Source organism: Prinia subflava, chromosome 28 (genome assembly GCF_021018805.1).
Source record: "Prinia subflava isolate CZ2003 ecotype Zambia chromosome 28, Cam_Psub_1.2, whole genome shotgun sequence".
NCBI classification, from domain to species: Eukaryota; Metazoa; Chordata; class Aves; order Passeriformes; family Cisticolidae; genus Prinia; species Prinia subflava.
Window position 1 is genome coordinate 1,814,790 of NC_086274.1, and position 27,177 is coordinate 1,841,966.

General features: G+C 44.1%; 1 protein-coding gene across 2 annotated transcripts in view; it reads right to left on the reverse strand.

Moving 5' to 3' along the window:
- LSAMP (limbic system associated membrane protein) overlaps positions 1 to 27,177 on the reverse strand; it is a 995,705-nt gene that overhangs the window by 714,437 nt on the left and 254,091 nt on the right. Inside the window, exon 1 of one of the 2 annotated variants that reach the window (XM_063419938.1) lies at positions 6,276 to 6,306. The exons of the other annotated variant lie outside the window; for it this stretch is intronic. Coding sequence (XP_063276008.1) covers positions 6,276 to 6,291 — 16 coding nt within the window. The 5' untranslated portion in view covers positions 6,292 to 6,306. Of the gene's footprint in view, positions 1 to 6,275; positions 6,307 to 27,177 lie in introns of those variants that run through there. 2 annotated transcript variants of the gene reach the window in all.

Here is a 27,177-nt window from a genome sequence, read left to right on the forward strand (position 1 = left end):
AGGCACACCTGGCATATCTAGCAGCTCTAGCAAGAGGCCCTGAAACAGCTATTAGCATCTGGCACCTTCCACTGCAAGCACTTTCTCATGTGAAACAGAAGCAGCACCACCAGCCAATTCCCACTGGGACTAGATATCATGCTGTCCCCAATGGGGAAAACACACACTGATAAATTGGCTAAAAACACTGAGATTTGCTGGTTCCATGGAAAACGCTGAAATATGAGCCACCTGCAAAATTTAAATAGGCCACATAAATAGGTCCTCATATCTCAGGCACAGCAGACACAAATAACTTACAGACCAAGCAGCCAGGCGGGGATGCTTGCTGTTGCTCTCCTTTGCCTGTTGTCCATCAGGAACACAGACTCAAGCATGCATATTAAAACTCCCAGCATTTCTGCAAAGCTGGCAGCAAGGGAGAGGGAAGCACACCTGAAGCACTCTTCACTCTCATCAGGCCCTGCTAAAGTGGCCTGGGAGGAGCTGATTGCAATCACAGCCTCATGCTGAGCCAGATGGACACTACAGAAGGCAATATCCAGCTGGACTGGCTAAGATGCAGTAACAGTGGCCACAAAGAATAAAGGCTCAGAAAAAAAAGTTGAAGTTTAGGACAGCAGAGTGATGGATGGACCACGTATCTGTGTTCAAATCAAAAATTAGACTACAACCCAGGGCACTGTATTCATATGTAGAAAGGCATAAGCAAATGTGCCTCCAGAACAGTTCTTCTATGAGTAAGGCACAACAATCAAGGGCTTTAGCTCAGGATTCCCAAAAAAACATTCTTCTTTATTATTTTTTAAAAATCAAAGCCCCTTCATCTCCCATTCAATTCATATCAGGAGAGAAACACAGTAATTCACCATCAACTTTAATTTTTAGCTTTTACTGGAAGCATTCCATTTCTGTAATGAATGAATGTCTACTTAAGTGTTTCAGGGCTCACCTCTCCAGTCACATTTAGCTGTAGGGAGAACTGCATTGACATTCCAAACTCAGATGAGGTCAAAATAAACCATGACTTTTTCAGAAGACCTGCTACTGCTCCCTTGCTCACATAAGACAAAAAAACACCTCAAAACCTAATTTAAAAAACCTGAAAAAACCAAAAAAAATAAAACTCAACAAACAAACCAAGCAACCACAGTAAGAAAACACTAATCATCTCCTTAGATCAGCTTTTATGAACCAAGAATATTTAAGAAAAAAAAGTAGATATAGGTGGAAAAGATACATAGTTCTAGCTTATTTCATATTCTGTGCAACTTCCATACAGGGTTTCATATGCAGAAATTGCTTTAAAATTCCTTACAGATACCCTGTTACTGCTTAGTATCTCCAAGGTCTGGCTGGCAGAGTGCATTTCTTTGATTCATAAATGACTTGTTGTTGCTTCAGAGAGCGTCTGCAAAAAGCTGCTTAGGGTTTTTGACATTCCAAGTTACCAGCCTGGCAAAACAAATCGCTGTCTTTCACAAAGCCCCTTCTCCTTTTGACAGAGACCTTGAAGCCAGCGGGCAAAGGCCTGAGCTGAGATGCCTGCATCCATTGTCTCCTTTCCTTCTGTTCTCCTTGTGCCTCCCTGAGAACTTGGATCAAAGCATCCCCATGGGGACATCTCATTAAAAAGCAACTCCCTTCCTTGACCAGGTCACCAGCAGCATTACACAGGGTTGCAAGTTCTTGTCCATCAGACAATGCTTATAAATAGCACAGGGATAGTACTCTCCTTCCATTTTTAATAACAACTGCAGAAATCTCATAGAAGGACTCCAAAAGGATGGGAATGGAGAAAGGTTGTTCCTCTAACGCACTTCTTTAGACACACCTGACCACATTAGGAAAAAGCAGCTCAAAGACATGCAATTTAACATTAAAGAAAAGAGAAGATACCAACAAAACCCCAAGGGAGTGCTTCGAGCAGAAGAACTAATGAAGCCTCATTTTCTACACATTTGCATCTCACGATTGATTGACTTCAGTGCATAAGGAAGAGAAAGCCCCAGCTGAAACTTTGCCTACCCTTTGGGCATTTATAACAACTCACTCCTGTGGATTTTTACATGTATTAAGGTTTGAGTTCACGCTCTGGAGCCTCCTGCTTTGGGGAATTCAGAAGGCCCTGGAGGAAACATTTTTACTCCACTTAGCCTTTACTGCAAAGGGAGGCCATGCCAGTACAGCAGCAGAGACAAAGAGGAGCTATTAATTTGCTGACATGTGGTAACTTGAGAGAGCCTGAGCCCATAGACAACTTCATCTTGTCTGAGCTGGACTGAGTTGGAGTCCAGAGAAAACTATCATTTTGTTTGGTCATAAAGCATGGAAACAGAAACACTTATGACCAAATAGGTGTGTCAGATGCCTGTAGGCACCATTTACATGTAAGGTTTTGCCCAAGAATTTCCTGTTGTAATAGCATTTTACACCAGAGACCAAGCTCTGATAATCCCCACGCTTTCTCCACCACATGCTCAGAGCAGCCTGGGTGGTAGGAGAAGCACCAACTCCTAAAGTCCCTCAAGCAGCACTGCTGCAAGGACGGAGCACCTCAAACTAGAGGCCAGATGCTGAAAACAGAGGCCCCATCAAGCTACCAGAAGGAACCAGCAGCACAGGCTTAAGCAGAGCTGTAGCTGCTGCTTCTGACAAGCACAGGAAAGATTGCAGGTGCTGATCATTCATAACCACCGCAAGCACGACGCTGCTGGGACCGCACGGAGCAGCGGCAGCTCCACGGAATGTCAGCGCTTCAGGCTGAGCTGCCACTTCCTTGGCACACAGGAGTCCCGGGCGTTCTTTGTGCCCGAAGCAATTTTACATGAGACAGCGACAAAGTAATTAAACTTTGAATCCTCTAGAAATAGAAGGCTGCACTTGTCGTTGCCAAGGCCCTCCTGCTAACAGGGAGCGTCTTGATGATAAGCGACATCACCTGGGCTCAAGGTGACAAATCAGACTTTTCTCACAGATTAGTATCCTGCTGCACCACCCAGGAGCGAGACCCCTTTTATCCTTTAAGCACTGTGCTTAAATATTAGATAGTTTTCTTACTCTGAATCTTCAGCCAGCACTGCAGGTGGACAAGAAATGAACAATGAGGTTTACACTGTAGAATCCCCAAACAACACCAACAAACACTTGCACCCCATAAAAAGATCAGCTAGGTAATAAAAATATTGTCTGTAAAAAACAAGGCTTACAAGTCTGTCAAACCCTTCAAAATCCCATCAGTCCTTCTTAATTAAAACAATCCCATCTATTTAAACCCATTTCTTGTTGATTGTCTCACACCCTTTATTGACCCATCAATCCCCCAAATCGTGAGGTTGCTCCATGGCACATTACAAAACCTATGACCATTTGTTTTAGCATAGCAGCAAACTTGACTGAGATTAGTGCCTGATTTTGGGCCCAGCTGTACAAATGCACAGCAGACACTTCCTGCCCAGATCATGTAACCATATAAAAACATGTGATAAGGGAATGTGGTATTACATGCCTTGGCAGAAGGTGAATGAGAAATATCCTGTGAACAATCCACAGGCACTCAAGGTAGTCTGTGAGACTACCTGGAATTGCTTTTATCTGTTCCAGCTCAGTGCCTTGAACTTTAATCCTTGCTTAACCAGCCCTCTCAGTTCACAACAGTACCTCTACTACTAAGAGTATGGGTACCACTACAAAAGAGCATTTCTGCTACCAAGCCAGCCAGTCAGCAATATCATCACTCTTTTACATTTTATTCCCCAGACCCTTTTACATGCATGTGTAGTAACTTTTCATGAGAGATTTTCCTACTGCCAAATGTTATGTGCAATATGGAGCTATGTAAAACAAATATTGTTTGTCCTTATAAGTAAAGAGATTGATAGACAGGCAGCCCTCAAAAGCTAAACAGGTTAAAGTGGAGCCACTACAGTCTATAAGTGAAGAGGGAGACCAGCACCTATAATGCAGTCAGGAAAAAATATTAAGTAATTCAGATCTTATGTCACAATTACTTATGCAAAAACAAACAATAAAAGAATATGTGATTCAATATAGTGCGTGTGAGAGAAGATGAATGTTAAGTGCTTGATATACAACACACATTCTTAAATCATAAATGTGAAATTAAACAAGTAGCTCTGAGAGCCATGGAGCTAATGAAAACCTTTTTCCTACAGCTCTACGTCTCATGGCTGGGCAGCTTCAGTGGCTGAGAAGGTGTGAATGCTGTGCAGGAAGTTTTACTTGGCACAGACAATTCTGAGGGCTTTCTTCTGGCTGAACTCTGAGGTTTAATAAAGAGCTGTCCTCCCACTACAATTTCTCCCTCAGTCAGGTCAAACCCAAGTGCCCCCATCTCCTATACTCAGATGCTTATTTCCAGAAACCCCTTTTTCTTAAAGGCCCCGGTGTCTGACAGCTGACAGGACCTAGAGCTGCAATGGGCGGGGCGAGAATATAAAGCAGCCTGCACAAAGACCGCAACTGGTCCTTCCTGTAACCAGCACAACTGCTGCAGATGACACCCTAAGCCTTGCTTGCTCTATTTATGCAAACAGGTGCACACTAATCTGCATTTAGGTGCAGCCTCCATGGTCTCAAAGTTCACCTAGAGGGAACAGCAGCAGCTGGTCAGTTTAGAGTCAGAAAGTGGCACCAGAAGGACCTGTGACTATTAGCTAGGCAGAGAAGAGCAGGCTGGGTTTGCTTTCTCCTATTCCCCAATCTGCCAGATTGCACGACTGTGTGATTAACCTTTAGTCCAGCCATCATCGGGTCTTTCAACATCAGAAAGAGCAGAAAAACCTGCTTCCAGATGTTATTGTGCTAAGTGCAATGTGCACATACTGGGATTAAAGTCACGAAGAATAGTTGCTACGTTTCCTTTATTGTCAGCGTTTTAAGACATAAAAAGCAAAAATAACAGATTCCATAGCCTTAAAAACTTCCATAAAGCAACACGCTTATGTCTCAGAGAATTGTCAGAAAGCCTTCAGCCCAGCAGGTTTCAGCAGAGGGGTTTGCTAGCCAGACCTTCTGCACAGGGGTGGAAGTATAACCCAGCAGATGAAGCCAGCACAGAGCATTCACAGGGTGCTACTCCCAATTCTTCTGTGAGCACATTTAGCAAGTCATTTTACCTTTGTGTCTCAATTTCTTTATCTGTGAAATGGAAATGCTGATACTTAAGTAGAGGAATTCAAATGAAGGAGTACATTCAGGCAGGCTCTAAAGTGCAACAGTGCTGATTGTCAGAGACCTGAGAAAGCCCAAAATAGCTGCAAGAATATTTCACCCATATTCTTATTAGACCCTAGTTATTCCAGAGGTGAGAGATACTAACAACATAGTCTCTCGCAGGTCTAGTCCTGTGTTAGAGGGGACTGAAGTCAAACAAGGCTAGGCTGTAACCATCAGTAACCTAAGTCCTTTATCTTACAATTGAATATTCATTTTAAGAACTACTCAGAGCATTTACCCTGAACAGTTTTAGCAGACATGCTTCTTGAAAAGTCCACCACTCAAACCAACTGAGTTGTAAGCTACTTCATCCCCTGCTCTTCTTGTGCCATGACTGTTCTTCAGCTTAAACAGCCCTCTTCACTTTCTGCTCTGTTTTAACTCAGCGTATTTACACAGATCCACTCCATTCCTTCTGTGTCTTGACTTCAGCAGTCAAAAATACATAGCCTCTACTGAGTCCCCATTCCTACCAAGGACTTTCTCTGAATCCTGAGAGACAAAGTTATAGCAGAACTGACTCTGCCTTTCTCTCATGATAATCCTGGTACTTATGAGGCTTTGAGTTGGTTTTGTTTTTTGTTCCCCCCCCTCAGGAACACAAGGTGGGTGCCTTGATTGTCAGAAAGAGTAAAGCAGCACATGAAACAGGTCACACAAGTGCAGTATCATTTATACAGTATGCAGCTGTGCATTATTAATTCCATTGCCAGAGACAGACAGAATATTCCTCCTTGCATAAAACCACCACAGGAAAGGACTTCAGTGCACAGGAGCTTCAAAACCCTACCCAGGTCATGAGCTACATCCTGTGGAAAGAGAGGCAAGATTCACAGCCCTCACATGGGATAAGAAGTGTAAATTACCTTCATAGTTACCCCAAGTCCCTGGCATATATACATTTCATAGAACAGGTGCCCTTTAGACATTAAAACAGGGAGGTCAGGGTAGAAGAAGTAGTAAATACCGAGTTTAGGAATTATATCATGGAGAAAAAGAGAAGACTCATGAAGCCCACATTTACCTTCTGCACATACCTGAAGGCACTACCATGCTTACAGCAAAGTTCAACTCCAAAGCCCTCAGCTCTAGACTTGTCCTCTCTCTTATGGTTACAACAGTCGCATCCCACAACATCTGCCACTGAGTCAGTGATGACAGCACATCACACAATGAGCCCCTCACACACCTGTGCAACTCTGGGAAGCAGCTGGCAAGTTCCTTCACCCACCCACAATCTCTACATCTGCATCCATCCATTTCTCCATCAAGGGCTGGCCCCAGCCACAGTGCCACCACATCTCCCAATTTTCAGCTGCTTCCTTCCACCCTCTTTAGAAGAGATTCCTGGTGAAGCACCCATTGCCTCCCTGCCCCCAGGAACTCAAGCTTCACTGCTTCCCCTCTCTGTAACAACTATGGTACACAGAAACTGCAGAACACAAGTACTTTCTTCACACAAGTTTTGCCACAGCAGCTGATTCTCTCAGGTGGCTGGGTTCACTAGGGTATCAGAAAAGGATGTGTGAGCATCCCAGGCAGGCAATTATAGGATGACTAGTCCATGTTTAAAAAGTTTCTTCCTAATCCTGTCAGATACTGCTTGCCTTAAGCCCTGAAGCTCTAAGATATATTGATCACCATCTCCTTTTATCCTGCACAACAGAGCTGTGTTTATTCTCAAATTCATGGGCCATACCTAATCCTACTCACTTGACAACCTCCTGAGAGATCTCTCATGGCACCAGCTGCTGCTGCCCCAGTTAGGATTGTGCATATGTATTTCTCCATTTCAGGCAACTACTGACTTGCCAGGGAAAAAATGGACAGAACATTTAACCCAGCAGCATCTGCTCCATGCCTGAGTTCCTCTGATGCCTGTGTGTGCACAAGACAGCAAATCCTGCAAAAGGTAAGGCTTTTCTGACCCTCAGAATTACTTGAAGAATCCCATCCAAGTTCCCTTAGGAATGCCAGATACTTCTGAAGGGAGTGGCAAGGGCAGCAGAGGGCTGATCTTAACAAGCAGAGGCCAGATTACACTTCTTTCAACTGTGCAAAGGGCATTTTTCATTTGGTAGCTCAGAGAAGTCATGTAGGAAGACCTCAGCCCACATCTTCCACAAGGGAAAATTAGTTACCACCAGAACACATTATAAGCTACCACCTGATCCTCAGAGTTTCCATCCTCTGCACGGCACCCAAGCAAAAATAACATTTCTGAGCAAGAAAACTCCACCCAAAGGCTCTTTCTCCAACAATGTAAACACACATGTTCAGGTTTCAATTTCCAACCCTTTTTTCCTTAAGCCAAACTAAGACAATTAATAACCCCCCATACATGTAGTTGTTCATCCACTACCGTTCTACACCAGTCACAATTTCTCTTACCTTTCATGTGTGCTTCCAATACAGCAGCACCAGGCTGGAATTGTCCTGTTGGAAGTCCTTCCTTCAACTCCTGTGCTGCAGTTGGAGACTTTGACACGCTCAGCCCACTGCTGAATGCTCTTGCCTGACCCCCTCCATAGCACAGGTATTTCACGTAGTGCTCACTGAAGCAGCCCATAGCTTATCTGGCCATCTTCTCAAAAAGGCTGGTCTCAAAGTTTCAAATCCCACCTCAACCTACTACAACTTTCATGGGATGCAGCAATCAGTATTATTCCAGTCAAGTGCATATTATTGATTTATACGGTGGTATGATAAGATTGTCAATGATTTCTGTTCCAATCTTCATGCATCCTCACACTTTTTAATTTTTTGAGAGGGAGAAGAAAGGAAAAAAAGCAAAAATCGCTGCTAGGTATCGAGCAGAGGGTTTCAGTACAAAGTCCTCTTCCCCCTTGCTGATTGCAGTTAATCAAGAAGCCAGCAGAGCGAGAGATCCAGCCAAATGGTTTCCTCCAAGCTGTAACCTCACAGAAACCATGGCACATATTCCCCTCTATTGGGACACATCACAGTCAAGACTCTTCCATCCTGTGGATTCTCTGCTTGGCTCTCACAGGGCAGACCCGAGGCCCCAAGTAGTGCCTGGGGAGCTCCTCTTTCTTCTGAGAGGTTGAAAACTCATGGTTTAACCCTAATCTTTGCGCTCTGACCATCAAGCCAGCCCCAGACCTGCAAGAGCACTCTGCTGCTCACCTGAAAGCTGCTCTGTTCCCCTCTTGGGCTTCTGCAAGGACTTCTGTCACTATGTCTTCTTCATCTTGTGGAAAATCCATGCAAAGCCCCTTACTTTCCTTTACCAATTGTCAGCTAAGGTTTGGTGGTTGAATGCAGGTCTCATGGGATGCAGCACAGGCACAGAGCAGGCACAGGCAAAAAAGAGAAAGAAAAACAGGCCATGGCTTTATATAGCTACACTTGGAACACACCTGTTCCTTCTATTCCTTTGTTTTTCCCTGGGTGCCTCCACCTGTCACCTCCTCCTAAGCACAGGGGGATCTCATCAGAGTATCAACACCCAGGCGCTGCCTCTCTGCGTTGGCTGTACAGTGAATTAAGACAGGCTGAGCTTTTGGCACAGGCTAACCTAACCCACCTGAGGACTCCTCCTCCAGCCCTAGTGGGGGCAATCAGCTGTGAGCTCCCTTCCACAGCTGAAGGCTGTCAAGGGGCAAAAGTGGAGAGAGTTGCTTTGCTCTGCTCTGCTTTTATGACTGACACATAAAAGATGAGGGTCCTCTTCAAAATCCCTGTTGAGCACTTTGTAAAGTAGGTTGCCTTGCTCTGCCAAGCACATCTTCAGTCTCCCTAACTGCCCACCTTCTGCACCCGTGGGGCAAACCCCCTTAGGCTGTGCTGCCTCGCTGCTGTCTGTTTAGAACAAAGGGTTGGGAAAAGTCACCACTTGGTGCAGGAGCACACAGTGGATAAGATAAAGGAATCTTGATCTCAGCATGGCTGTGACTGGCAGGACACAACCACAACTCTTGGCTGGATGTGTTTCAGAGCCGAGGACTCCTGAGCACAATAGAGGACAACGTGGCTGAAAGAGGGAAGATGTGTGCACCTGACTTAGGATGTTCACCTCTTCGGAGCCAGCAGTGAGCAGTACCTCCAGAGAGCAACTGTCTCTCTGCATTGACTCTACAGTGAATTAAGACAGCCTCTCCTTTTGGCACAGGCTAACTGCGATGCTCTGAATTAGGCAGCGTGAATGGAGCTTCTTCTCTGGCTCCCTCAGTAATTTCCCAGTGTCACTTAAATGCTACAAAAATCACATGGAAAGTTGGGTAGAGAGAGTGCACTGGGGTCACTGCCATCTGCCTGTGTATACTGCAGGGGATATTAATAATAATTTCTTCTATTGGAGCTTGAAGGGAAAAATTAATAAAAAAAAAAAAAAGAAAAAAGAAAAGAAAAAAAAGCCCAAGTGTTTTGTAGCTTCCTGTTTGAATTAATCTCCTCTGACAACTGCTGATTTGGGTTTGTGATTCGATCCTCCATATGTCTAGCTCTATTGGTCAATTAAGTGCAGGGGGCAATTGGGAGAAGCAGTGATGCTCGGACTGATTATGAGAGGAAGCATCACACGGTGGTTAGGACATGCAAAGCTGGCTGGAGCACTTGGCGCTTGCACAGCCGAGCCCAGCACAGGGAGCTGCTGCTGCTGCTTTTCAGGTCAAGGAGAATCTCCCTGGCCCCTAACAGAGACAAGGCACAGCTGCCTGGCTGCTGACCATTTGTGAGCAAGGGGCACAGTTCCAGGGAAGGAGTGAGCAAACGAGCACAAGGCATTGTGGGGAGCAGAGGATCAAAAACTGAATAAAAGGCTACAGAAAAATGAATAGCTTCTTCCATTACCCACTGCTGTAGAAAGACAAATAAAACATAAGCTAAAATGTTATGAGTAGGGACCAGCAGAGAAAATGAGAATCAGCTTATAATAATCCAGGTTCATACATACAAGGGAAAATAAATGGAAACCAGGATGTTAAAAGAGAAGTATATTTGAAAATTGGTAATGATCAAATAACGGCTGTGGGATACAGTGGACAGCAAATTAAGTTACAGATCTGCAATGTCATATAGAAGCACCAGCAGGAAAAAAAAAAAAAAAGTTAACATAATGCTGTGGTTCATCTGCAGAGAAAATGAGGGGGTACTGGCCCTCTGTACTCATCTGGCAGGACAGCACCTGTAATGTTGCCCTCAATTCTAGGCAACAGACATTTACAGAAGATGTTGATGAGAACAGGGAATTCAGAGAAGAGCAGCAGGAAAAAAATGATTAAGGGTCTGAAAGCACATATGAGAAGAGATTAAAATAATTAAATATGTATTGCTTGGCAAGGGCTAAGATTAACTGTCTACAAGTGTGTAAATACAAAGGAAGTAGAGGAATTGCATTAAGGGGTATAAATATAAGTGTAATAGAGCAAAAGTAAACACAGGCTCAATATTAAGGGAAAAAAACCCAAAAATCTTAGCCTGAGGTTTTTTAAACTCTCCTTGAGAAGGTGAATCTTATTGCTTGCAGCAGCTGTAGTGGCATGAAGAGAACAGGGTTGCAGTCATGCCTCAGTGGCAAGTTTCCACAGAAACACCCAGAGAAGAAGGCAAAATCTCATGAGTCACAAGTGATAAGAAACAACCCAAACTGGCCCGCAGACAACTCAGCAGAAGCCAAGGCTGTGGCAGAGCTATGGGCCAGCTGCTGTAGCAGAAGGCAGCATGGAAGGGAATGGAGAATGATCTGTGTCTTCAAAGGTCACCCAAACCCCACTTCTCTGGTGTGCGGGAATCGGGCTGAGCTCCTCACCACCTTCTCTCCGCATCATTACACCCACTCCCCGCCCCTCCTCGGCCCGTGCCGGGACTGTCCGGGGATGCCGCTCCCTGCCCCGGCGGAGCTGTCCTGCCCCGGCGGAGCTGTCCTGCCCCGGCGGAGCTGTCCTGCCCCGGCGGAGCTGTCCTGCCCCGGCGGAGCTGTCCTGCCCCGGCGGAGCTGTCCTGCCCCGGCGGAGCTGTCCTGCCCCGGAGGAGCTGTCCTGCCCCGGCGGAGCTGTCCTGCCCCGGCTCTCCGCGCTGCCCGGTCGCGGAGCCATCGGCGGCAGGAGCCTCCTGCCACACCGCGGGAAGCACGCCCGCAGGAATTGGCCTTGTCACTTTAGGTACGTGAGACAATAAATCATCCCTCCGAGACATCCCCAGAGGAAAAACAGGGGGAAAAAATAGCACTTAAAAGCCCTTTTCTATTACAAAGCCTCTGGGGAGCTTTTAAACTTGGAGGGTTTTTTAAGTGAATCGTATGCTTTTTTCCCCCTTTGCCTGCCTTTATTATCAGTTGCTAACATTAGCCTTGCCTTCCCATGACCAAACTCTCATTCAGACTTCTTTTTTTTTTTTTTTTTTTGCTTTCCTCCCTTTAGTTTCTTCCCCATTTTTATCTCTCTCAAACCTTACAAGCACACACATGAACAACCATAATGTCCATATAGCAGTCTCTTTCCCATTTTACATCTCCTTCTAAACTGAAATTATTCTTTGCCAGTATTCCCTTCCTCCATGTCACTCTCCCCTTCCCTGCATTTCCCTTCACTTTTTCATTTTCCTTCGCTTTTTCATTTTCCTCTGTATTTCTCACTTTCATCTGTCATTCTGTGTGTCTGGTTGTACTGAACAACTTGAACAAACTCAAAACATTTTCCCTGCTTTTAGGAGGACTCTGTAGATTTTGCACCTTGAACCTAATTTTATGAAGCCTTCTGATGAGTTTCCTTTCTTACAGAGCATATTCCTTCACCCATGCCTTAGGAGTGCTCAAGCACTACTGACCTAGGAGGGTGGTATTTCATCCCTTCATTACAGCTCTCCAGTACCAGGTTTTCCCAGCTGGACTAAGGAATAATGTTTCCTCCATTTTCCAGTGCTCAGGCAGTCAAGAGTGGCTATGCAATCAGATCCCCCATGCAATGCTTAAACTGTTCTCCTGCCTACTGCTTTTATTTTGGTCTTAAATCTTTATCATTAAAACCTTGAGGAATAAGTCCAGTCTAGCTGTAGAGCTTTGCAGAACTGTGTGGAAGAAGCAGGTAGTGTTTTCCAGCTAAGCACAAGGATTTTACATATTCAGTCACGTAGTGGATGTGTGTCGGAGAAGAAAGAAGGAATGTGAAGTAAGTGAGGGCAAATTTCAGGAAGCTACAACTCTGTGAAACAACCTGATGATTTTCCACAGGCTGGGAATCAAAATGCACCTGTCAGCATCCAGCTATCATAAAGCAATTCTTATGCCACAGCTGACCCAGCAGAGTCTCCACAGGTGCTATGAGTTAATTTTATTGTGCCCAGGACTCACCTAATCTATTTCCCACCAAGCTGGCCCATGACACCATAACACGGGAGAGACCCTGTCACAGGTCAGTGCACACTGCCAGGGGCAGCAGCAGCTATTCCAGCTGACTGTTCCTTGCTTCCTTTTATTTTTGTTCCTCTAGGTGCAAGCCCAAAGTGACCTTGTGATCTTCAGTTGCCCATCGCTGCCACCTGAGTGGCAACATTACCATGGGTCAACGATGTGACTTCTAGGAAAGCACAACAGAATCTGGCAGAAGACAACAGGCTGACTAACAATGGAATTAACCTGCCTCTGGCAACCAAAGTCCTGGTGAGCAAGTGGCTGCATGGGGCTGAGTTGCCAGCTGACATTGAACCATGACACCCAATAAGGCACCTCTCTAAACAGTAAAAACATAGTATTTTTTACCACTAGTGATAGTGAGACAGTCGAGGCAGCGAAAGCAAACACACTTGATAGCTTAGCCTTTGCATAGTGTTGGATTTGCCCTTTCTGGGGATGAATTAGAAAAGAAACATAAATCACAATACTTAGTTGGCCCCACATGATAAACTTAACAGGCTGAAGGATAGAGAAGAGGCAAAGAAAAAGGAGGTGGAAAGAGAAATAGAAACCATTACTCTGACACTCCTGCTCTCCTCAGGGGTCGATACTCATAAGCCAATGGGCAGACTGCTGATCTCTAGCGCATGCCTCCCCCTCCTCCACAATCTCATCCCAGCCACAGACCAAGCAACCAAATATCAGCCCCAGAACAGCCAGGGAAAGCATGTGGAACACACAAACGTGGAGGGCTACAGCCCATGTGGAAAGCAGTGCTGCATCCTGGGTGCTTGTCCAGGGAAGCAGGAGGTGGGGATGGAAATGAAAGGTCTATGTTCTCCCTAATCATTTCCGCCACAGAAAGGGAGAGAGTGCGACATACACCAGTGGATCGCGGCCATTAGAAATGAACCGCTGGTGGCTGGCAAATTGTAAATTAGAGAGCCAGAGTGAGAAGAAAGAAAATCAAAGGGGGGACGAGGTCGTGTTTTATTTCACTTGTAGCGCTTTTCAAATTCAGCCCTAACCAAACCTGATTAAAGTAAATCCCTTTTTTACGGCCTGTGGAGTCTATAAGATTATGGTGTTAATGGAAGTGTGATTCGATCCGTCAGTAATGGTGCATGTCGGGGCCCAGGCGCCTCAGACAAGTCCATTTTTTCAGATGTATTTATTGTTTTTTTCCCCCCTCTCCTTTCTGTTCTCTGCATTGCAGTGTTTAATTGAACAGTTTAAAGTAATTCTTCTTCAAGGCCCATTAATTGATTTTATTTGTGTATTCTCCAGGGGTCAAGAGGAAAATATATAATAAAACATAAACTCCAGGTCTGAGTTTGTCACAGTTCCCACCTTTCCACAAACATAAAGCATATTTCATCTTCAGCATTTCAGATTTTTTTTCTCTTCCTACTCTTATTTCCCTGCACTAACACTCCCAGGTGTTAGTGTCTGTTTCATTTTTCCCCTGCTTATCTCTAAAATTTGCTGTCATTATTGAGAGCACAAGGCATCAAACTCCCTCTCTTTCTTTTCCTGTGCAAAAACCACCACATTGGTTTTACAGTGCCCCTTTGCTTTTAGGTTTGCTTTTAGGTTTGCTTTTAGGTTCTCCAAATTATTTCCCCTGCCCCCAGCTGAGCAAAGAGGAGGGCATTGGGTTACACATGTTTGTAAACCAGTGGTTCTTCAACACTTCCTGAGGAGTCTGCCTCTTTCAAACAGCACACGAGCTTCTGCATGACAACTAAAACCTGCTTCTTTCTGCCACTTGATCTGCAAGGGGACACTTTTTCCTTCCCAGCCTCCCTAACACTCAGCATAAGGTAACTGGCTGCTCCAAATATATTTATACTGGGCTGGCTTTATTTATTTCAGATACTGCAAAGCCATTTGTTTCCTTCAGCTCTCAGCTCCACTCCCTAAAGCTGGCCGCAAATACATTTTTTTTCCAGATTCCCCTTGCTGAAGCCCTTACTCTCTGCTTTCATGCTGTTCTTCTGCAGTAAGTACATTTCTTTTAATAGCATTTTAAGAACACAAGGGGTTTCTTTTTATTATTATTTTTAAATCACAAAATGTGCCAGGGAAGTTTTCATCCTCCCACTCACCTCACTCAGATCCGTTCCACAAACTGCCTCTAGATTAATGCAAGGCAAAAGATGCTTTTCCTTTTCTTTCCACCTTCTGATTGAAGTGGTATGGGTGAAATATCATTGCCACAGCTAGGGCAGTTCTCTGGGTGTGCAGCCTTATCAATCAGTTTCATGCAATCCTGAGCCTGTTTTGAAATTTGACATCGCATAAAATATCAAATGGGACTAAATCCAAGATAAACCTCTCACCAATAGACCTCTTGTTCTGTCTCCTCTTGGCTCCAGGAAAGGAAAAAAAAAATCTGTTCTATACTACAGTGGATGGAGAAGTTACAGGGGCAGAATGTAATTACCCAAGAGTGGAACTCTGCCTTACTCCATTTACTCTTACAGTGAGCATTCTGACCAGAACAAAACATATGTATCTAGAGGTACACTCAGACCTAGGGCATTGCTCTCCAGTGTCATTGGAGTTTCCTGGACTGACAGCTTGTGGATTAGCAGGTACTTGCTCTTCTGACAATAAATGAGGACATTACTGGGAGGTGAATACGGTCACCTGGTTACTTCTAGGAAATATTTACCACTGTGTCATGTTCTTCTCCAGTTATCCTCATCTTCTGGCTCTAGTTTTATGAGTGCATTTGGAACCACCACCTTGCCTTTTCCCACTTATTTCCCTCCCTGCTTTCTTGCTCTGCTGAGATAATATCCGTAACACCTCTGCACGGTGATCACCTCTTCAACAGCAAATGGGGCCAACTCACTCTGTTAAAGGAAGGCACTATTCTTAGCAAGACAGTATTCTTGTAACAGGGGCTTCTTCTGTTTGGAAGTATGACCATTTTTGGAATAAGGAAAAGAAGTCCTCTTGACAAGTCTGATCTTCTGTGATTTAAACGTAAATCATTATCTATCATTTTGCTGTCTGCAGAGACCTGTGTCCATGGTACAGAGCTCCATACTCCAGCTCTTGACCCTGGACTGTAATCTTCTTAACTTTCAGTTACAGCCAGACTCTGTCAAACAAGATTAAAATAAAATTTCCTCTGTGCATACGCATAGAAATATATAACACCATCCTCCCCATGGTCTCATGTCAAGATTGAACACCTCTACAAGTCCATTATCATCTGAATTCAAAGGATCCATCTCCTCCTCAAGAGCTTTCATCCTGATCCATCTTGGTGTCTTTTCACAATGATTTTACTCTTTGTATTTCAGCTATAATTTCATTTCACCATAACCTTGACCTGCCTATGCTACCAGAGCAGATCTCCTTCGTCTAATTGTTCTCCCTCCCCCATATACATATGAAACTCAGTGTCCTCCCTTAGCTAATATAATACAAAGGAATCAATCTGTCAGGCACACATACCCGCACAGCCTCAGCAAATTAACCTTGCAGAGTAATTAGGGCAAGCGCCATGGTGTGGGTATCATGGCCTCATTTTGCTGGTTGAAGCATTAAAAAACCACCATAGCACAGCTCAGCTACCAGTTAAAATCAATATCCCACTGCATCAGTGAGAATAAAGCTAACCAAGTGCTTCCCTGCTCCCTTGGTGGGCCATAAGGGTGCACACAGGAGTCTGGAGGTTCTGGAGGTCCCTCTTGTCACAGCTCTGATGGAGGCAGAGTTGAGGAATGGGTGCTCTTTAGTGGAGGCTGGAGGTTCTCATAGGCTGGGGCAGAGAACACATTTACTGGAGAAGATCATAAGAAGTTGCCAGTCTTTCCAAGCCTGTCATGGCCTAGGAGCAGCACAAGTCAGACAGTTTCTATTTGTGTAGCATAATTGGCGGAGCCTGTCACAACACTGTGAAAGCCAGCTGCTGCTTTCTGCTCAGAGCTAATTCCACCTGATTTATTTAATATTGTAATGAATATAATCCTTTCTTGCCAGCCCCCTCCCTACACACTCAGCCAGCAGTTAGAGACAGCAGACGCTGCAGACAAACCTGCAGAAGCAGGAGGTGTGGAGTGCCTCAGCTCTTCCATGGACTGAGCAGCTCAGCACAGTGCTCCAGAGAGAGCAGTGGGATGCATTCTGGGGAAATGCAGCTGTGCTTGCTGTTTTCTCACACCTACGAGAGGCTTTTAGATCTGCAGAGATGGCAAATGTGTGGACGACTAGGTGTGACCACAAGTGAAGTACATAGCATAGCACTGTAGAAACCGAGATTTCAGACAGACCAGGAGAGATTAAAAGGGATGTTGCAGTGGATTGGAGAGATGCAAGGGGGTGAAAAGGGAAGATACTCAATAAGCAGGGTAAAATAAAGCCAACTTGCTTAAGCAAAGATGCCAGCGGAGATGATGGGTTAGCACACAGCATCCAGAGGAAAATCTGCTGGCAGGTCTTTAACAACTTCTGCCCACTGAAAAAAATATAAAAGTCAAGCCCACTGTAATCTAACAGTGAATAAGCCAGGGGTAGCAATATCTGAAAAGCAAAAAAAGCTCTGGAAGGACAGTAACTTCTGATGAAATTTGGGAATCGTTTAGCTCTGAATCTTCTCCCCTGCCAAAGTGCAAGGAGGTAAAGACAGGAAGAGAATGAGTTCTGCAGGACCTCAATGGTATCTTCAAGAACTGGACCAAAGTTTGGGCTTTTGAGAAAATAAATCAAACTGTGGCTATGAGCAACATCAACAAGTGCAGCTATGGAAAGAAGCAAAAGAGAAAGGAATGACAAATACTGCTCCCCCCCACACAGCATCTAGGGATTCAATCTAGAGGAAGGAAGGAAGCCAGGTACTCCTAGACTCTCTTTGCCAGGGCAAGACCAAGAGAAGACATGCAGCCTAGCCTTTCATTCAACAGCAGAATCAGTATAGGTTTCAAGTGGGGCTTTATAATCATGTTCAGCAGGAACTCTACAGGATACTTGGAGCATGAGACAGCATTCAGGAGGACTGCTTTGGGGTCACAGCTGTAGGTAACAGATAGAAAAGATGAGAAAGGAGTCTGGAGACTGCTGAGAGACAGGCATGTTTAACTAACAGAGGATGAGCCAGACAGAGGGAACCAAGAGCTCTTAGGATGTGGTAGAAGAATACTGGTCCACAGGAAACAAGTGTCACAAATATTTGCTGGCTCAGGAAACATTTAATTTGCTGTTCCCGCCATGGGAATGGCTGGTTACCCCCAGACAATTTGAGCCCTTATGTTTTATGCCAAATTCTGCTAAGTGTCCTAATTTCAGAGCCCATGACAACTGAGAAAGCTGCAGAAGGTGGCTGCAGTTTGGCAGATTGTCTGTCACATTAATACACAACCATAATTTTCAGCTTGTAAATCGTTTAGGGAGATACTTCATTAAATGAATGCGCAAACATGGAGAAAAGGAGTTCTCTTTAGAGCGTCACATATTGTTAGAGTTGTGAAGTAGTTGTTTAAATCCAAACATTTCTCTTCCTCACCACCTTAACTGTGTTTTCCAGAATTCCGAATAATTAATCTGCAACACATCCAACAGAAGCTGTGCATAGGAACTATCACTGATGCACGAGCCATGATACTGAAGGTACATTCTCATCCAGATGAGCTGCCACCTGGAGTGGACAGATGGAGATGAAGGGGAGGAGGGATAAAAGTCAGTTGAGTGAATGGTTTCATTAAGCTGCAAGGAGGAAGGAAAGTGTGTAGAAATGAGAATCAAGAATTCTTAGACACTAGCAACATGGCAGTGAGTTTGTAGCACTCAGTGGAAACAAGGACCTTTGGCCCATCCTGAGGAGAAGTGTTGCTGGTTTCCTACCAAGAAAGAAATAGTGGTACAGTAATATTCTGACTTTACATTTCTCCCTGATCCTTTGGAAGGGCTTAGGGAAAGCCATGCTTCCCCTCCTCATCCCTCCCTTATGACAGACAGAGAGCACTCTGGGGCAGGTCTTCAGAGAATTAGTTAGTTTAGAACCCCAGCCATGGTGGAGTGGCTCCATAAAACTGCCAGTCTCTCATATTAATACCAGGTCTTTGAGTAATAATCCCAGGCTCTCAGTGACCTGGAACACCAGCTATGCTAACAACAAACATAAAGTCACAAAGACGACTAAGTGTGAAACCAGATTTAAAGATTTAGTAGCTATTCTCAGCAGTCCCCTGTTCAGGCAAAATGCGTCAAAGGCATTTGGAAACTCTGAGAGGTGCCCTGAAATGGCAGCTGATTTCATGACTGACAATGACAAGCAAAGCAAGGGGCTTATCTCTGAGACAGAAGTGAGCAGAAGGAAAATTGCCATCAGCTACAGGAAAGAGCAGATCAGATTTCCTGGTGAAAACACTGCTCCCTCTGCCAGTTGAACCTGCCCCCTCCTTCCCCAGAAAACACATTTTAGAGGAAGGAGGGAAGGAATTGGAAGGGGTGAAAATGCCACAGTGCAGGACTGTCATTGGGATTCTTGATGCTCGCAGGATCTCTGGCCACACACCCTCTTCCCCTGCCCATTACTGCTCACAGACACTCCAATCTACTCAGGTAATGACCGGAGAAACAGATTTCCTGTCCTTGGATCTGCTGCCATTCCTGCGTTTGCAGCAGACATTTTGTAATCAGAGAGCCTGTCAAGAGAGACAAGAGCCTTTAGCAGAAAAGAAAAGTTAATTGTGGAACAAGGGATTTAAAAATCTGTGCAAAGGGGGACAATAAAAGAAACAATTATGGAGTTTAACCACTGCTTCTGGCATGGTGTTGAATGTCATTTGTCCTTAGCTACATTGATATAGTTAAACGGTGCACTCAAGGCTGATGTTTCGGTTTGCTAGTGATTTTGGAACATCAGCAAAAGTTTTGTTTCAAACTAAACCAAATAATTTTTTTCTATTTCAGGCATTTAATTAAAAATGATTAGAGGTTTTATTCTAAAGAGAAGTTGCTTCCAACTGACACAAACCCAAGAATTATTATTATTTTTTTAAAATGGGAAAATGGGACATTTTGATTTTGGAGGAAATTTCGGATACTACTTTGAGAGCTGTCGAAATAGACACTAAAGTGGCCATGTAGTCAGCATTTATTACCCTGCTTTATTCTGTATGCTTTCAGATACAAACCCAGCTGAGACCGTAACAGTCCATTTTCACAAAGATTTAGGGCCAGTGTTTATTTGCCTTTTATGCACATTTCTAAAGGCATATTTGCTATGCAAAAGTGTGAGAAACTACTGCTTGACCTGGAGCATCTACAGCTGGCTGAAGGAAGCAGAATTTCTCTTACTCTTGCTCCAAGCAGTTGCTAGTGATTTGGCATTCCCAGGATTAAATTGTAGCATTTCTGCTATAACCTGCTACAGAGAGCAACTCAGGGCCACTCTGCCTCTCCAGGTGGCATTAGGGAAACACAGCCTGAGTACTGTGCCTTTCATAAAGGGAACTGGCATTCTATTTCATGTATTGATGGATGGCAGAAACCATCTCCAGCAGTTTGGGACTCCATCTACACACAGAGCTGTAATTGCTTTGTCCCTTGGCAAAGGTCTGCAGAGGAAGGGCAGTAGAGATTTACTCACTGATTAAACTCCAACATGACACATACACGTCTGACTGTAACTTTCTTGCAGTTGTACTTTACTCCCCCCAAAGAGAAATTCAAGTAGAAAAGACCTGGATTCCATTTGGTGAGATGGGGTTGCTCCTTTAGATGCCTTGCACTCACTGTTTTCCAGGCTAAGTCTAAACAAAAAGGGCAGTCGTTTGGGAAGGGTTCATCTGAAATTAAGCATGTAGTGCAGAAAGGCGAATTTCAGAGGTGTTGGATTCTCACAGCTACTGCCCCTTATAGCATCATTCAGGTGTAAATGCAATAGGAATAATAAGGCAGGTGGAGGGATGTTAGACCCAGGAGGGCAGTTACCCCAGACTTTAACATTAGCGCTTCCAGGAACAGCAGAGATCCCTGAGTAAGTAAGATAATATGGAATGAGTTTTGAATCAGTCTTGGCACCCAGGAAACCCAAAATAATAATAAAAAAATCTTTATTATTATAATTTAGTTGCTCTTTATAAAACCAAACAACATCCCTATTTTTATAGCTTAAAACCACCTTCAGGTAAAGTGATTTTTTTTGTCATTCTGGTTTTTACAGGAACTAAAGGAAGGCAGATAAAGTAATTTGGTTAAAGCTTCACCAGCAGTTTTACAGAGAATACTGGAAATGAAAGATCCTGTTCAGAATCATCAAAGTAGGATGGTCTGGGTGGGTCAGATCTGCCCTGTGGCTCAGCTCCTTCTGGCCAGCCCCTGCTGGAGAAAGGGTGAATGATGGTGATGACTATGACAGCGTGCTCCATCCAAAGAGCTGAGTGCTCTTGGGCACAGCCAAGCTCCTGCCACCATAAATCCCTCATGCTCACACCTCCCTGCAATCTGCAAAGCAGGACCCAAAAGTGCCATCGTGCTCTGCACTCATCGGGGCAGACACAGCCAGCAATGCAGACTGTCAGCCAAACTATGCCCACTCAGGGACACAAAAACTTAACTGGGGAGTTGAGAGTTCATTTTTTACTGTGCAGTTTGGGGCTGGTCTGTCAAAAGGAGGACATTAGACTAGACAGCTTCTGAATCAGACACATTCAGCACCACCTGTGTTTGTCAGGGAAGAGTATCCTTTTGATACATTTGCTTTTGCCTATTCTTCTCTGTAGAGGAACTGTTGGTAAATAATTTAAGTGCGTCCCTTGCTGGCTGTTACTGTCCCAAGGTCTCCCTTCCATCAGTATTCTCCAAAAGGAAGCATGCTTCTTTCTCTCATAATGCACTAACTTTTTCATTGCTTCTTTATGCTCACTTCTCACCAATCTAAATAATGGATCAATTGAGGTTTTATTCTTTGCTTTAATTAGGTCTTGAATTTTGAGAGTATTTTACTGTAATTACTTCATTAAACGTGAACTGAAAAGCAAAAACCTTCCAAAACAAAGTAAGCTGTGTTTGTAATTTTTCTATCTTTTTTTTTTTTTTTTTTTTTTTTTTTTGTAGCTCATAAAGGCGGCAAACTCCAAACTCTAATAGGATATGGAGTTTTTCTCTCAGCTCTGTGTCTGGGTAAATGGTGACAGCCTGTGCTCACTGTTTCAAGCCAGCAGGGAGAAGGAAAGAAGAGAGGGGCAGAAGGGTAAAATACAGCTATGGACCAACTCAATCAGTCAGTCTTTGACTTACAGTGGCCTCCGCATACTAAAACTGCTTTTATTACACATCCACCTGACTCGTGTGCACTTGCCTATGTTCTTGGTGCTTTATTTCAAGACAAAATAATAAGTTATGGAGATACCTAGGTTACATCTTCCTTTAATTTGAGTGTGAACAAGATGGCAGAAAACCAGTATCACAACTTTCTACCAACTCCCCATCACACCAGCATACTTCTCCTCTGAGTCACTCCACAGATTTTTGATCTCTTCTCCACCAGCTGGCAACTGTCTGAACCTTAAGGCAAAACAGAACATCAAATCACAAAGCTTCTATTCACAGAGGGGCAATTGAGAAAGAGAGGGTGCAGGGAGGCAAGCAAGAGGCTGAAACTGAAGCAACGGCTTCTTCCAATTTGGGAAGTCCATGGTCAAATGCTGGTTAAGTCAGGAGAAGTTTCAATATCAGATTGGGAGGTCCCCAAATGAAGGAAGTATGGTTCCTCACACTTTGTTCAATACTTCTGTATTTCTTTTTTTTTTTTCTTTTTTTTTTTTTTTTTTCTTTTTTTCTTTTTTTCTTTTTTTTTCTTTTTTTTTCTTTTTTTTCTTTTTTTACTTAGGGATGGGGGGAAGGAGGAGGGGAAAGAGGACATGATGGACGGGGCAGATTGAGTCTGTTTTCCCATCACTAAAATTTGACTCAAATTCTGAAATGGAACACTTTAAACTCTTAATATTTCTAATGGTAAAAAATGAAGCAGGAACACCATAAGCAGGAATTTTTAAAAATGAAGCAGGATATTGTCATAACAGACTCTGTATCAAAGAAGTCTAGAGGATGAGAAGGAAGAGGATTGCTATGCAGTGTGTTTTAAAATCATAAAAATCCCCTTCACAGTCATTCCTTCTCCCTGTTCCCCCGAGACCTCTAACTTGGATAACAAACTAAGATGCAACCACGAAAACATAGATCTAATGCATCCAGATTGCTTCAGTTCTGGATTTGTACAGCCCTTAGCACAAAAAGATTAATTCCCTTGAAGATTAATTGTTTTAAGCACTTATGCCAAACCAGCAAGAAGCAAGAATAATTGCAGTCTGAAAAATCAAGAGGATCTGTGGAGAAGTCCAGGAAGACTCTACAGTGCTATAAATCTCAGGGTGCAGATCTTAAAGCTGTATTGTGTAATAATCGTAACAACAGAACAAGGTGTTTTATGTATAATTTGATAAAGCATCCCATCCCAGACTTATTAACACAAATCCAGTGGTGTCAGGTCAAAAGGTCCTGCTAGCTCCCAGGCCACGTCTGGCAGTGGCCACAAGCAAATGCCCTATGAAAGGGCTATAAAAAAACCTGACAAAAATACAGCAATGTTTCATCCCGGTATATTCTCCCAGCATACAGCAATGTAAAGCCTAGGGACTTCCTGAGCCGATGTTTACCTATACATTTGAGTTTAATAGCCCTTGATGGACTATTCCATGCACTCCCTAATCCTTTTTTGAACCCGTTCTTACTTCTGGCCTCAGAGACAACCCGTGGTGACAATTTCCCTACTTAATTGTATAGAGAATGTACAATACAATGTGAATATTGCAACTAAATGAAGGCTAAAGGGGAAAATGATAAGTCTGTGAGCAGGATGAGAGAGAGAAGGGGAGGAAATATTTTGCATGATTAAAGGGGATATGATAAGGAGTGACAGGCTGAAATTATATTCGGCTCAAAGAACAGAAAAGATCTCAGTCTGTTGGATAGTTATGTATGCTCCCAGTGGATGTGTTGATAACTCCACCTTAAACTGGACAGCATAATTCACTCATCTGGCAGCAATACCTGGGGCTATCCTATTCTGGAAGGAACAGCAAACAGCCTGGATATAAAAGCAATTTTTCAAGCCTAGAATAAATTTTTGCAAAGTCAAACACGAATTTAGAAAGGAGGCAAGTTTTCTAAAAAGAAGTCTTGAGCAGAACTCTTACCTGCTGCAGCGGAGAAGGAAGAAAGACATTATTACATTTAATGTTGTGAAAGGGCTGCAGGCTGGGAAAGGCTGTCTCTGGCCTCACAGAGAGGAGGCGTGTGGTACAGATTGTTGTGGGATGACTGATGCCAATGGCTCTTCGCAAGGCTGCGTTCGATGCTGTTTTTCTTAATGTGTTCGCTCCGCTCTGCTGCTTGTTTGGTAAATTTTTGTTAGTCAAACTGGCCAAGAGGGAGCTGGATTAGTACAAAGGGAGGATTGATAGGGCTACCATGGCTGAGACCAGAAACATGCATACACATATGTGTGCACTCACACAAATTTAAAGTGTAGGGATCCCTGAGGCATCCAGCCTATTAAGTAAGGAGAAGTAGAGAATATGAAATTTTATATTGCCACTTATTGAAGGGTTCTTCTTATGTCTCTGGAAAATGCCAAGATATTTAGGAGGGAAAAATAAAAGAGGAACAGATCTCAATTTTTCTGAAATCAAATTATTAGAACCAATGGACTCTTGAAATTTTTCCCAGCTTCCGTGTATTCTGAAAAGCATGCCTACCCCACAGATAGTGTTAGGGAAAGACGTTCCCAAAGTTTTTACAATCCTTATGTATGTTTAACCTTGTGATCAGCTTGTCTGGTTCTCCTGGATCCCATATGGAGATTCTGTGGCCTAGAGGTCACAGGATAAGTTACTATTAAGTTTCCTGCTCAGCCTGTGGCCCTTCTAAAGAATCTAACAACAAAAGTGGGTCACTTTGAAATTATGGATTCTCTGATGTGAATTCCTGCCCACCAGAACTGGACAGAAATGACCAACGCATTTTGTATCGTATAGGTTGCTGCATGATAGCAGTTTCCAAGTTTGCTGAGCTGGGCAGGATTCAAACTGGCAAGCTTTACTGCTACACAATGGCTTTCCATTTCACCTTTGAAGGAAAAATTATCTAAAGTGGTTCTGCCTAAATCAGAGCTCACTTCTACCCCCCTTCCTTCTCCACCATATTTCAAGTCTGAGCATGACATCTGGCATGACACATGGGAAACCTGCAATCTAGATAACACATTCATCTTTATAAGTGAAAGACATCCATATATTTCCACATAGAGTAGGAAAGGCTTGCAGCAAGAGAATCCAGCAACCTGGCCAGGCACTCTGCATATTTTATGAATGTCAGCATCTACACTACCTCAGCCAATGGAAAAACAATGCTCACCAAAGTGGTCTTGAGGGCACTGACTTGGGCAGCAGAGACAAGTATTTCTGGGAGGGGAGACTATAACTGTATTTCCTTCTTCTGCTTTCCCCCATGCTTCCTGGGATCTCCACAACTGCAGTGACTCACAGCTCTGCCTTCATTTATGGAAGAAGGCAAAGGTTCATAGACTGGGCAAGGTGAGTCCCCAGCTGCTGTGCTCCTCACGCTCCCTTCCTGCAGCTGTTCTGCACATGCTGGATGCACAGGGCTCAGTGACGCATGCCCTGAAGCCCTCTGCAGCCCTTGGTGCATATCTGTCTCATTCCCCATCTCCCTTTGGGATCCATGTTCCACATCCACTGCAAAGTGAAGTCCTTGCTCTTCTGACCTACGTTGGACCTCCTCAGACCTGCTGTTGTTACAAACTGTTCCAGGCTGCTGTTTCAAAGCCATCTCTTCCCCTGTGGTTACACACAGCAGCTCTGGGGAGGACAAGGAGAGCTTCAAGCCCAGGAAAGCTGCAAATATTAGCATTGGAATGTTTTGCTGATGAACAAATCAGACACATGGGCAAATATCACTATCTTCTTTGAAACATTTAGAAGTCTGACTAAGTATAAGAACAAGACACACCAGCCTATTTCCAGCTGAACATCAACATGCACAGCTTATGGTTCCAGAGAGCAGCTGTGGTGAATTCAGCCAAGGGAATTCTACTGCCTCCTTATATACAAAACTAGAAAAGTTAAGGGTCCATTCTCCAAACAAATTCTCTCTGGCCAACACCTGAGGAAGACAGGGTGAATTAATATCCCATTGGTCATTAAATTCAGAGGTGGTTTCTCTGCAAGGGGACACAATGTAAAGTTCCTCTGAAGCTCTTAAGATTCTGTGGATGTGGGAGCCATTTGGACAGGAGAGCAAACTATTTATGTAACACACACTCCAGGCTTGCTTCCAAAATGCTGGCCTTTGATCAGGAAAATACATTATCCAATGCCAACCCTACAAGCACCAGCAAGAGTGCCAGAGTGGCCAGATGGTGCTCGGGTACCACTGCAGCCCCCTGGACCGATTCCCTTGCAAACACTGGCAACTGTGATGGGCAAGAACGCTCCCTCCCTCCCCATCGCTCCCTCCGTAAATCCAGCAAGGTGAGCCAGCTTTCCCCGGCAGCATCAGGCACTGCTGCAGCTCCCTACTGCTCCCCTCGTAAGCACGTTGCCAGTGGGCCCTCACTGTGCCAAACATTGCTGCATCCTCCAAACTGCCTCCCTGTCAAGCACTGGCAGAGGAGCTACGACAGCGTCGCTACTGATCCGCTCCTCCTTACCCTTTCAATTGCAGGTACTGGCAGTGATGCCAAGGCACTCAAACCGTGCCAGACATAGATAAAGATGCTTTGTAATAATACCTTCTTGCAAGAAATGGCAAAAAAACCCAAGGATTCATATGGTGCTCTAATAAACTTCCCTTGCCATTTATTGCTTCCCTTGCCTTTATGGATACCAAACTGCCCAGAGTAACCTCACAAATCTTTGAGGGACTCCCTAATCAGAGGGACAAGGATCCTTCAGGGCTGCTGGCAGGCTGTTTCACTTACTCATACATATAGTTCACAGACATCTACAAATTTATAAACAACTGCTCTTTTAATAACTACCATCTCTTCGGTCTTCACCACCAGGAGAGTTGCCCTGAGGAAACACCCAGATGTACACAGGCAATATCCCTAACTGCTATGACACAAACCAGTGTTGCTAAATTGAGATTCTTCCTCTGCCTGTTTATTGTGATGGCTTTTGGTGGCACACTGTGTTTCAGAGGCCCACTGGTAGACCATTAGTAGCAAATGCCTAAGATTTTGGTACATATATAAAGAGGGAAAAAGAAAACATGGCCCAAGTGATGTCTCAGAAAGCTTATGTTAATTAAAGATATGGGTGGTTCCAATCTCTTCCTACAACTGCTGTATATTCTTCACTGACCCACAAACCAAAATCGAGCTTTGGCAGGCTAAAAGGAGAGAAGCAGATTTTTTTCTAATACTATCACCTGAGAGCATTGTCCCTGCTTCCCTCCACTGATACCATTTGGCCTCTTTGGCCAGCTACAAACCCATGCTGCTTCCCCTTGTAAAGGAAAAAACTGACAGAAGATGAAAGGCTGCT